The sequence below is a fragment of the Papaver somniferum genome, chromosome 1, assembly GCF_003573695.1.
Source record: "Papaver somniferum cultivar HN1 chromosome 1, ASM357369v1, whole genome shotgun sequence".
Taxonomy (NCBI): Eukaryota; Viridiplantae; Streptophyta; class Magnoliopsida; order Ranunculales; family Papaveraceae; genus Papaver; species Papaver somniferum.
In genome coordinates, this window is record NC_039358.1 from 81,040,286 (window position 1) to 81,052,679 (window position 12,394).

Consider the following 12,394-nt stretch of genomic DNA (forward strand, 5'->3'; position numbering starts at 1 on the left):
GCTCTGTATCAACATAATCGACATCTTTCTCAAATACTTTGGCGAAGTTCAAAATTTTAAATGGTCATATATCCACACCTACATCCAAAGAACCACATTAAAAAATCAAAGGAATTGAATTGATAGAAACAAGTTTTACTTGGAAACATCAAAGTAAGAATAAAGTTTGCAAAGTCAGAGAACTGTTCGGCTTATATGGATCAAGTATTATAAGCCGAACCAAGTAAGTAAAAACTTCGGCTTAAAAGATTTTATGGTTATAAGCCGAACCATACTCTGAACTCCCAAAAGTTACCTGGAGCAAAGTGAAGTTCCCTCCGATGTTTGTACTTGTCAACCTAGACGCGGTGGCAAGTTGGTCCAGCAGGTAAGCGAGCGTAGCTGTTCCCCAAGCAAACTTGTTACAAGTTTCAATATTATTTACCAATTGGAGATAATTAGCATTTACCTTGTTTCCGGTAGTGTCGGGAAAGATGTCTCTACCAAGAGTATAAAGCACGTAGGCAGTTCCGGTTTGCTTCACTTTGACGGGATCCATTATCAACAAACCTTGTGTGACTCTTTCCTTTGTGTTCTCAAACTCCTTTTTCAAGTTAGTCAACTTGATCTTCTTATTTCTGCCACCTGGTATGCAAACGGTATCGACATTTTTAACTGATCGACAAAACGCCAACTCAGTTTTCTGTGAACCCCAACCAAGGCATTCCAGGTACAAATTGTATAGCTCATCCCAACTCATGTCATAAAAACCAGCATCCACACTTACACCCCTTGCTTTAAGGCCTGTAATCTTACTAGCCTCATCAGGAGTGATTGCCATCTCTCCAAAAGGTAATTGAAATGTGTAAGTTTCTGGACAAAAGCGCTCGGTAAATGCAGAGGCCGACACACTATCATATTCCTTATGTCCATAATTGATGATAGGCCATAAAGCACTGCGTTGTACGTAAGCAATCACCTCAGGAACCTCTTCATCAAGACTCCATTCTGCTGCCCTCTGGTGTCTCAATACTCGGACTGCACGGTTGTGATCAGGAGTCTCATAAATTTTCTTCGCCCAAGAATCGGCATAACCAATCAACACATTTCCTCCATCTTCCGGAAGACCATGAGACAAACCATCTGATCGAGGTGTAATTACGTCATCTTCATCAGGAATGTGTAAACCAGTGATCCGTCGATCATCATCGTCCTTCTCTTTCTCGGGTTCTGCCACCTTCTTACCTTTCTTGTCTTTCTTGGGTTTTCCTTGGGGTTGTGTTTCTTGATGAACTTCTTGATTATCATCAACTTCTTCATCTTCAGCCATTCCTTCTTCTTGTCTTTCAATTCTTACTTGTTCAGCTTCTTCTTCTAAAATTCCTCCTCTACCTCCCGCTCCCAATTTTTTCTTACCTCCTCCTCTAGGATCGGGAGTTTTAGAAGTAGAAGGTGTTACCTCCATCTTCTTCCTCTTTGTAGATGCATTGGTCCTGACACAAGTATGAAAGTTATAAGACTAATTCGAACAACAAAGATATTTGGAAAGCCAAAAACTTGTAAGAAAATAAGAAGGCTCGGCTTACCCGAAATAACACATATGAGCCGAATCATGTCTTGAAATTTTTATTAGCTTACACAGAGAGTGGATCGGCTCATACCACAAAACAATTATAAGCCGATCCTATATATTCGGCTCACAACCGATACCGTCGAATAATCCGAGTCTATGATTATGAACTCAAACATGTATTCGGCGCAACATGATATCATATAAATAAGCCGATCCTATACACTTGTAAAATTTATGAATTTTAACAATGATATTCGGCGCAACCCTAATACTATCGAATAAGCCGAATCTAGACTTATGAATTGAAACCTTTATTCGGCGAAAACTAATACAACCATACAAGCCGATCCTAAGCACATGCAAAAATTCTGAAATTCAAACAACAATTATTCGGCACAAAACTAATACTACCATACAAGCCGATCCTACGCACATGCAAAATTTCTGAAATTCACAAAACATATTCGGCACAAAACTAACACCATCGAATAAGACGATCCTAAATATAAGTCTCTGTTCACTAAGTTCGGCTCAAAACGGATTTCAGATATACGCTGAGCCGTTCATATGCACTTTCAGGGTTCAGTTTCAAGAACAGCTCGGCGCACATCTAAGATTTGTTTTGCGCCGAACCATACCCTGTAACCGCCGCAGAAACATGATTTTGACGAATTAAATCGACCAAACCAATCTAAAACATCAAATACGAGATGGGTTTGTAGAACTAACCTTCTTATTCTCATTTCCGGAGTTGGTTCTTCTTCAATCTCTTCTTCCGGTTGATTTTGTGGTTGATTTTGAGTTTGTTCTTCACTCTCTAAATCTTCTTCTTCTTCAATGGGTTGTTGAGTCGATCGATTTGAACGAGATACCGGCTTACGACGACCCATTATATAGATGAGTTTAATCGTCGACTAAATTTTCACGAATCGACGATTAAATTTCCGCGATGAAAAAAAAAGAAAGGTAAGGGTGAATGAGTTCGACTGTGGAGAGGAAGAAGAAGAAGAAGAAGGTGAATGAAACTGATTTTAGGTGTAGTTGATTATAGGTTTTGTATTAGGGTTAGGGATAGATTAGTAGTAATTTAAAGGATTTAAGCGCATATAGATAATTGAACCACCCCATAGGGTACCCCTTATAAGGTCACCCAAGTTAGGACTAGTGCTTTGTATGCCTAAGAAGATTTTGGTATGACCAAAATCAGGGTTCGAAATTAAGGGTATATTTTAAGTTTAAAAGGCTTTTTCTTAATGGGCCGGGTATATAGACAATATTCCCATTATATTATCTTAGCATTGGAGCCGGAGGAGTATTGGAGATACCGTTCTAGACAGGGAAAGAAAAAGGAAAAGAGAAAAGAAGAACCCTAGAGAAAAAATCAGCAGAGATGCCGAAGAAGATGGGAACGAACAGCAAAGCTGAAGCAGCTAGGGCAAAAAAATCCCAAACTGAATCAGAAAAGAAAGAAAAGGAAACTCGCGAGAAAGAAGAAAAATATTGGAAAGAAGCAGAAGGATCAAAACCTAAAGCAGCAAAGAAAAAAGAAGAAGAAGCAGAGAAAAAAGCTGAAGCTGCTGCAAGAAAAGCTGAAGTCAAGAGATTAGCAGAGTTAGAAGAAAAAGAATTAGAAAAAGCTGCGAAAAAACCAGACAAAAAAGCAAATAGAGTTTCAATACCTGTACCGAAAGTAACTGAAGCTGAATTGCAGAGGCGTCGTGAAGAAGAACAAATTCAGATCGCAAAGAAGAATGAAGAGAATAAGAAGAAACAAAATCGTATGGCTGATGAAGAAGAATATGAAAAGATGATTTTGGTTTCGAATACGAATCGTGATGATTCGGTTATTGAAGCCCGTTCTGTTGAAGATGCTCTTGCTAGAATGACTGTTGCCGATAATCTTCCTGCTGATCGTCATCGTGAGAAACGGCTTAAAGCTACCTTCAAGGTATTTTTATTCAAAATTAGTTTCTTAAATCGAATTTGTGTTGCCCTTTGGGGAAATTTTGAATTTTATCATGTTGATTGTAAAAAAATTGATGCCTTGATACCGTTAGCCTTTAGTATTCACCAATTGATGAAAAATGTTGTTCTAATTATCTTAGGGCAGGTTCAATTTTTTCCAGCTAAAAAAAATGTATGTTAAGGCTTATGCAAACTACATCAAATGCTTGAATCCCATCACTAAACTCCCATGCAAACAAAATTTGTTTTCCAACACCAATTTTTATCTGGTACAAGAAAGGTGTTTCAGAAGATTGAAAGTGAAAGGATTATAATTATAGGATGAAGGTTCCTAACTAGTGATGTGAATTTGTTCTTATTCTAATCCTCATCAAGTGATGTGTAGGTAAGCATAGACTGATTGACCTACCAATCCTCATCAAACAATCTAGGAGTTGGATATTGTTACTCAAGTTTCTTAGAGCTTGTCTAATCTTTCTTCACTTACTTTAATCGAGTTGCTTTGAAGAGATTTGCTAGGATAGTAATCAACTGCCTTTTGGAAGAATAAAAGCTGGTCTAGATCCTTTTCAAGTGAGCCACCATGCTCTATGTTTGCTCGCTTTTCTAGGTTCATCGGTTGAGCCTTTTTTGTGTGTGTGTTTGCTTTAGGATTCTCCTTCGACGTCCAGTACTTTATTTTGTTGGTAACAATTTCTCAAAACGAGATGTTTAAAGATCCTCTTTTTTAAATCCATATTCCCCAGAACTTTCTGTTTCAAAATGCTAGACGTTTTGAGTAAGTTTTTCCAAGTACTTGAGAAGTGTGGGTACATAAAATCCTTAAGGGTAGTCATTCTGTTTTGCAGTGTGACGCGCTAATAGATTGGCTAAAGGAGATGATTTTAATGTGTGAAAAATCAAAAATGTTAAAATTCTGCCACCCTTTTGCCCTTACAATCAAAAAAATACTGCAAACTACTGCCTACTGCCACAGCTGTTATCTTTCTAATAAATTAAGGCATTCTCCGTTCACAGCATCTACTACTTTTTTTCCTGATACCACGGGGAGCCTTAAATTCGTTTCTTTAGTAACAAGTTATATCAATTTCTTGTGATGCTTTTGTTTTTCCCTATTAATCTATGTACATGAATCTAGTAAATTAAGCACTACACGTTTTTGCATTCATATCCTGTTAATATATCTGATATGGATAATCTTCTGTAGGCTTTCGAAGAAGCAGAACTTCCCCTACTTAAGGCAGAGAAACCAGGTCTCACTCACACTCAGTACAAAGACTTGATATGGAAGGCATGGAAGAAGTCTCCAGACAATCCTCTTAACCAGGTAAGTCATCTGAGAATTGTTTCTGATGTCTTCATTGCTTCTGCGAGTTAGTCATTGAGTTTGCAATCCATCACAAACACAGACTGGAAGTAGATATGATACACAGACTTGATTATCTTCCTTCTATTTTTCTCCAATTTATGAGCATTACATAAATGATAAATATATTCACTGGGGTCGAATACCAAGTCCATGTTAGGCAGTCACAATATGAGAATAGTGATTGTGAAATGAGGAGTATTAATAGTAAGCTCAATTTATCCTCATTTGCAGTCTGACTTGTCTGGTGTGTTGTGCTTGCAGGTTGCTGAGTGATCGCGCTGGACACAGGCCAGTGTTTTCCCTCTATTTGTTGTCTTCACAAAGGACACAACACTGTTAAGTTAATTGGGTTCTCACTCTTTAGGAATTGGGACTTTATATTTACAGTTAATCCATAATTTAAGTCCTGAGAGAAAAAAGTTAGAGGGAGAAGTAGAGTGAAATGTTATGCATAAATACTTAGTGCTTGGGTGTTTCTAATGGAATAAAAGAATGAAGTGTTGCCTGTGGTATGTCCAGTAATCTAGATATGTTATTTGGCATTGGTATGGTTCTTTTTCGTGGTTTTCTAACAACCTTGTATCATGATTCATGAAGATCAATTTTCAATTCTAGTCCGTTTCATTGCAGAGACGTTATTTTCCTTGTCTTTTACGGAATAGCCAGAACTGGTGTTCTTATATGAAAGACCAAATTCATTCATTCATTCAGATATCTCTCAAAAGGGAAAATATCATATTCGGATTACAATACTGGCACATAGCACATACTCACCAATGAGTAGAGAAAAACGGGCATTTATCCACCTTTAGTATAGTTCTAAAGGAAGGATTATGTTTTGGTAATAAAACCGTTGAGAACGAGCTTGTGAACTCAAGTTACTCAGCATCATCTATTTTGTTTCTACTTGGCAAAAACATTGATCTTCATGCCTGCAGAGCAGTGTCCTGTTATGCCACAGATGAAGTAATTATTTCCTTTTGTCAGTTTAAACTTATCATTTCCTGTCGACAATGCCTTGGCTGATTCCCTTGCAGTAGCTTTGCAACTTCTATATCCAAATTTAGTGGTGCGGACGGTGTTGTGTGTTCCAACAGGATACTTAAAAACTGTATCATCAAAAATTCATGTGCACAAACGAAAGTTAGCATTAACTCCAGCTGATCAAAAAGATTAAAAAAGATCAAAATAGAGAGTTACGAGTTGGTAGATATTTAGTTACCAAGTATATCTCCTGCACGGAATGATCTACTAGTAGACCATTTAGCGTATGAAGAAAAACCCCATTGCTTAGTACCACCAACTACGTAGACCTTCGCGTTGGCAATGGAGATTGATGACAATCCAACGAGGATGAGGCTGATCAGCAAGAATTTGCATACTAGAGGTGTTCTCAGGGCGCCCATATTGATTGATATTTTCTGCACTATGTTCTAAGATAGAATGCTACTTGCTGTGTGTATTCATGTTCATGAAAGAATTCGTATTTATAGGAGATTATCGAATAATGTAGGGTAAGTTGACTTGTTAATTCTATTATTAATATTACTACTAGCACTAATTCAAATTTTAAAATTTGTTAGTACTAAGCACGTCTAGGTTCTTGGTATTTGGTCATTTTACCCACTACGACCATGTGCCGTGCACAAGTTTTGATATTGCAGATGACATTTCTTGTATCCGACAGTATGGCATTAATTGGGGAGATTATTGCCCAATTATTGTGATTAGTTCAATACAAGTGTATTAAGCTGATCAATTATCGATAAACAGACAAGATTAACACTAATTGCGCGTTTGGTTGGCAGAATTGGCAACCCAAGAATTCATTTACACTGTTATCAGGCCAATTCACCAATAACGTTTACCTCTGATCGTGGTATTCAATTGCAGAAACGTTATTTTTCTTGTTTTCAGTAGAGGTTGATGTCCGCTTGCTTAGTAAAGAACTTGATGCAGATTTAGAGCCACACAACAGTTTCCTAAATAGTAATTCTTAATTTCGATTTTGTGCCAACATGTAATTTTTTTCACGTCACACACCACAAATTTGGATTTTGGAGCCGTGGGACAATTATTGCAACTTACTTGGTCTGGGGAATGACAAAATTCTAATATTTGTGTATATATGACCGGTCGGTCAGGCGGCCTAATAATAATACGTAATAGTTGTGCATTATTGGCAACATGGTATTTGCCAGTAATGCGGTAGCGCATTCAGAATTGCAGCTAGGCAAAGGCATGTGCCAAACAGGGTTTGGACATGGCCAATGATGCGAGATTAGCATCAAAAGATGCCAAATGAGTTTGGCATATAACATGTATGCATGTGGCGTGCAAGAATGCAAGTAAGACTTGCTTTCGCACACTTGCATCATTGAGGGAATGATGCTCATCAATGATGGACGGGATTTGGTTGGCCGAACTATCATGGCGCAGCAAGGCTAGATGACATGTGCCAGACACATGGTCTCGACGGTTACAAGTTGGTTACACGGAAGTTGTTTTCTTTATGCTTCTTAAAGGATAAGAATTGCCTGTTTGGCTTTAGGAAAGTAGTGGGCAAGTTGGCACGGTTGGCCAACTATCATATGTAAAGTAAATCTGTAACTGCTAGTCAGTTACTTGTCTATAGCTTTTGTAAGGCTATATAAGCCTGATCTTGTGATGGGTTGGGTGTCCGGAACAAGAAGAGTTTGTGTAACCCTAAGTGTGCAGTAATAATAAGGCTTCAACCAAGATTAAAGCTAAGTTTTGTTGGTGCCTTTGTCCCTTGTTTTGGCTTATTGTTTTATGCGTCAAGTGGAGTGTGTGTGATGGTTTGAAGGCTTGAAATATTTGGGAGAAGAACCTCTGTTTAGTATGAGTTGAATAGAGTTTTGGCCAAGAAGAGAAGAAATTAGCTAAGTGTGAGTTGGCTGAACTGTGCTGTGGAGCATAGTGTCATTGTCAAGGTTGGCTGCTACATTTGGGTAGTTTGAACCTGTGACAATTCGGGTATCAGAGCCAGTTAAGGGTCTCTCTGTTCACATTGGATTATAGAAGGATGATTGAATTTGTTGTTGTTCTTGAATTTGGACATGAATTGTATTTGAAGTGAAGGATCAACACAAAGAATACAAGGCATAGAAAGGATGCGGCGAAGATCAGGCCAAAGGTTAGCATTACAGGTATGTGAATCCTATATCCAAGAATCTACAAGCAATAATCATACACGAAGGATGTCATCGGAACAACCTGATGAGGGTGAAACGAATTGTTCTACATATCAGAACTGAAAATATGAGGGTACCCAAATATACCTCAATCTAAAACTTTTTCACCTATAAGTCCTTTCTCTGAAAGTGATTGTTTATGGACTGAGTCGAGATAATACAACTAATCGGTTCACACTTCGTGTGATCGTCTATGGATACGAGATCGAGACAATACAACAACGAAGTATGTTTACTTGATAAGAGGTTCAGACTTAACCAAACACAATAGCATTACTATCAAGTAAATAGGAATTAACGTTTGTGTATTTTACTTCTAATTATAATAAAAAACAATTATAATTGCGGAAATAGAAAAGTAAAAGACACAACAAGATTTTGTTAACGAGGAAACCGCAAATGCAGAAAATCCTTGGGACCTTGTCCAGAATTGAATACTCTCAGGATTAAGCCGCTATACAAAATCAAACCAACTTCGTATAGTTGAGACCAAGCAACTAAACCTATAGTTCACCTACTTCTGTATGTATTCCCACGCCTCCAACTTATAAATAAGTCACGTACTTGGAACAATTCCTTTGGTTCGTATTCCAAACAGTAAAGGAACAACAAATCTGTTTGGTATCAACTCTGTTCAACCAAGTGATGTGAGTTCGACAAAAGGATCTTTCGTTTATCTTAATAAACTCCTTTGTCAGATCCTTAGATCTATCTACTAACAATTACCAAAGTAATCGTCTAGATTTTGCAATCAATACCTTGAATCACAAAGAAACGTATTGATGCCGATATACTCAACTAATCAATCCAATCTACCACAAGGATAAACCGATTATAGTTGGATCCTCTTTTACCGAAACAAGTATTGTGCACACCAAAGATTATGAACCCAAATCAGAAATCTTCAAACACTTCTTTGTCTTCAAATCTTCTTAGATCTTCAATAAACACCTGCACACAATCAACTTGAATCTCTTGTGATCAATCACGTACAGAACGGAGTCTGTTAACAATGGATTATCACAAGACGTCTTTAGATCTACAAACAGTCTAAAGATCCCCGTCGAAACTTCGATCTAGTTTGAATGAATCTTATATCAGAAGAGAAGATTCTCAAGCATAAACAAACTAGGTGCAATCAAAGTTTAACCAACGTTAGTCAATCAAATCAATCGAAAACTAATAATAAACCACAATTATATAGTTTCCCACCAACGGTACTAATAGAGCTTCTCAATCCCAAAGAAGTCTTTAAACTGAGCGGCCGTAAGATATTTCTCCTAATTAGGTTACTTTCCTCTCAGAATAGGCGCCTCCACCAGTAACAACACAACTAGGTAGTTTTGTTGGCTCTGAGGATTAGTTTGCTAGAAATGCAAACTTTGGTATTTATAGACCAAGGAAATTTGGACACCAAGGAATTTCCAAAACCGAAAATATTCTCAATATATGCAATATATTCCAGATTCGGTTCCCATAATTCCTGGAAATGCTTTGTCCAAACATTGACCGAAAATCTCTTAGAAAATATCCAATTAGTAAATGCACATTACCAATTTTCATTTTCCAAAAATAAAATTAAAAACCTTAATTAAAAGATTCTCAACTTATTTTTCGATCCGCGATTTTCCTTTAGCTATTAAGGAATATCTTTGAACAATAAAAGATAAGCGTTACTGCACATGTTCAAAGTATGTCAACATCTTTACTTTGTAAGTCCTCTTTCATACTTACAATCTTGAAACCGATTTTCCACACTTCCAAACGAGTTTAGAATTGGTTCATATGACTTTCAAGAACTATGTGATTGATTAAGAACACTCAATCACAAATCATGGGTTTCACGGTTCTACCAAAACAAGTTTCGGTTCTACCTCCATGTGAGTACTGTGCATAGTCACACTATCTTTCCAAAAATTCGGTTTACTAGGTACTAGGATCGGTTCCCCACATACTTATGGTAACTACTTGTATTTGCTGCACATGTCCATAGGATCGGTTCCCCTTTTACTAAAAACTTGTTGCACATGTTCATAGGATCGGTTCCCCCATCTACTAAAAACGTGTTGCATCTCTTACAAGGATCGATTCCCCTCTTGTGACGGTTGCACCTCTTCATAGGATCAGTTCCCTTTTGCCTAGAGTTGATCATACCAAAAACACTAAATCGATCATACCATCTCAGGTGATTACTTAAGATCGGTTTCACTAATAAAAGTCATACCAATACAAAAGTCAGGCCTTGTGAATAGTTTTACCAAGAACATAAACAAGTCATGAGCGGTTATACTAATCACACATATTGGTAGTTCAAAAGATATGCAATGAATAACAATACAAATAAGCCTAGCGATTTCCCTTTCGATTCACGAAACAAGTTCATGAATTTACATCCTTTAAACTAATGAAAAACATTGTTTCCTAGGATGAATCTTCACCTCATATCACAATATCGTTCAAACGATTATGTCGATGTCTTATATACGAAGTTCAAAAGATAAGCGTTATACTTCGTATTATATTCCTTAATACTACGTCTAACTAGAGTGTAATAATTCATGCTTCGCAGTTATGTTTTCAATATGCACGACTTGAAAGATACGTTAGGGAATGAAACAGTTCAAGTCAAATATCACTAACCTCATGTGGAAGGATGATATTTTCGTTGTAGCTCCTTACTTCTTCACTTATTCAAGTCTTCGCAATACTTGTAATGTCTCATATCCTAATATTTTCAAGCTAACCTATACGAAGTTGACTCTAGTACATAATCAAGTGACTCTTTAAATGAGTTTTGCTTCACTAAAATATGACAACCAAACTTGACATACCAACACTTGGTGGGTTCAACCGAGCTATGCTCTAACAAGAACTATACTAAGGGTACCAGAGACGCTGCAAGTGCTGATGACAAAAAACACGATGCTGGGAAGGCTCAGCATGATGTTGGCATGGGCCAACATCGCAAAATCAGTCGCTTACTAGGGAGTAAGGCACACACCAAGAAGAAAATGTCTTCTGGAATGATGTACATTGATGTGAAGATCAATGGAGAGTGGATATTAACGTTGGCTGATACCGGTACTACCAAGTCCTTTATTCATCCAAACATTGGCTTGGTATTGAACTTTACAGTTACTAGCACGGCTAGCACCATCAAAGCTGTTAACTCAGAACCACAAACCAGTCGAGGGAAAGTTCGTAATGCAGATGTTCAAGTTGGAGAATGGAAAGGAAACTAGATTTTCTAATGTTGGTCATGGATATGACCTGATATTGGGCATGGATTTCTTTTGCGCGGCGAAGGCGTCGCTATTACCTCATAGAGATGGGATATTGATTCAGCACCCTCAATACCCATGCTTTTTCTCAAGGGTGAGACTAAGCGATGAATCAGACAAGACACTTAAGCCATGTTTGTCTGCAATTCAGGTGAAGGAAGGTCTACGTAAAGGCTTGACTACTTTCCTAGGCATGTTGGTTGAGATCAAACCAGGAAAGGTAGTAGAAGTTGAGGATGGAATAACTGAGGTCTCAGAAGAGTTTGAAGACGCGATGCCTGCATAACTGCTTAAGTCGCTACCACCACGTCGTAGGATCAATCATATGATTGAATTGGTGCCAGGGGCAAGACCGCCTGCACAAGCATCATATCGTATGTCACCATTAGAACTCAAGGAAATGCGCAAGAAGATTTCTGAGCTTCTGCAAGCAGGCTATATACAACCGTCTAAAGCTCCATTTGGTGCTCCAGTTCTGTTCCAAAAGAAGCAAGATGGCTCACTTCGTACGTTTGTTGACTATAGGTCTTTAACAAGCTAACTGTGAAGAACAAGTATCAAATTCCTCTAGTGACAGACTTGTTTGATAGATTATCCAACGCCAAGTTCTTCACCAAGTTGGATTTGCGCTCAGGTTATTACCAAGTGCGCATAGCAGAAGGAAATGAACCAAAGACTGCAATGGTAACCAGGTATGGCTCGTATGAGTACCGTGTAATGGCATTCGGCTTGACGAATGCTCCTGCAATATTTTCCAACCTGATGAATGGTGTGTTCGCTGAGTATATTGACCACTTTGTAGTATTATACTTGGACGACATAATTATTTACAGTGAGACTTGGAAGAGCATGCGATGCACCTTTGCAAAGTGTTTGCAAAACTTAAGGAGGCAAGTTTGTATGTGAAGAAGGAAAAGTGTGAGTTTGCCCGGACCACAATAACTTTCCTTGGCCATGTGATATCGGTGCGTGCATATGGACTTGAAAAAGAAGATAGAAGAGCTTCGTTCTT

At 37.9% G+C, this 12,394-nt stretch overlaps 2 protein-coding genes across 2 annotated transcripts; one reads left to right on the plus strand and one right to left on the minus strand.

Annotated features, from left to right (window-relative positions):
- The first annotated feature begins 2,860 nt into the window (after positions 1–2,860).
- On the plus strand, positions 2,861–5,524 carry LOC113291809 (coiled-coil domain-containing protein 124-like). Its single transcript, XM_026541303.1, has 3 exons — positions 2,861–3,500; positions 4,725–4,844; positions 5,148–5,524. Exons 1-3 carry the CDS (start codon positions 2,943–2,945, stop codon positions 5,157–5,159), a joined length of 690 nt encoding a protein of 229 aa, XP_026397088.1. The 5' UTR covers positions 2,861–2,942; the 3' UTR covers positions 5,160–5,524.
- Positions 5,525–5,568: 44 nt separating this feature from the next.
- On the minus strand, positions 5,569–6,333 carry LOC113291817 (basic blue protein-like). The gene is made up of 2 exons (XM_026541311.1): positions 6,109–6,333; positions 5,569–5,995 (listed from the first exon to the last, which is right to left on the minus strand). The coding sequence occupies exons 1-2, from the start codon at positions 6,290–6,292 to the stop codon at positions 5,790–5,792; spliced, it is 390 nt and encodes a 129-aa protein (XP_026397096.1). The 5' UTR covers positions 6,293–6,333; the 3' UTR covers positions 5,569–5,789.
- Positions 6,334–12,394: the final 6,061 nt, after the last annotated feature.

Bases quoted from the DNA above. Each gene is read 5' to 3' on its own strand.
- LOC113291809 (XM_026541303.1), top strand. From the start codon at position 2,943: ATGCCGAAGAAGATGGGAACGAACAGCAAAGCTGAAGCAGCTAGGGCA. The intron at 3,501-4,724 runs GTATTTTTATTC...AATCTTCTGTAG, and splicing joins GGCTTAAAGCTACCTTCAAG to GCTTTCGAAGAAGCAGAACT.
- LOC113291817 (XM_026541311.1), bottom strand. From the start codon at position 6,292: ATGGGCGCCCTGAGAACACCTCTAGTATGCAAATTCTTGCTGATCAGC. The intron at 5,996-6,108 runs GTAACTAAATAT...TTGATGATACAG, and splicing joins CCGTGCAGGAGATATACTTG to TTTTTAAGTATCCTGTTGGA.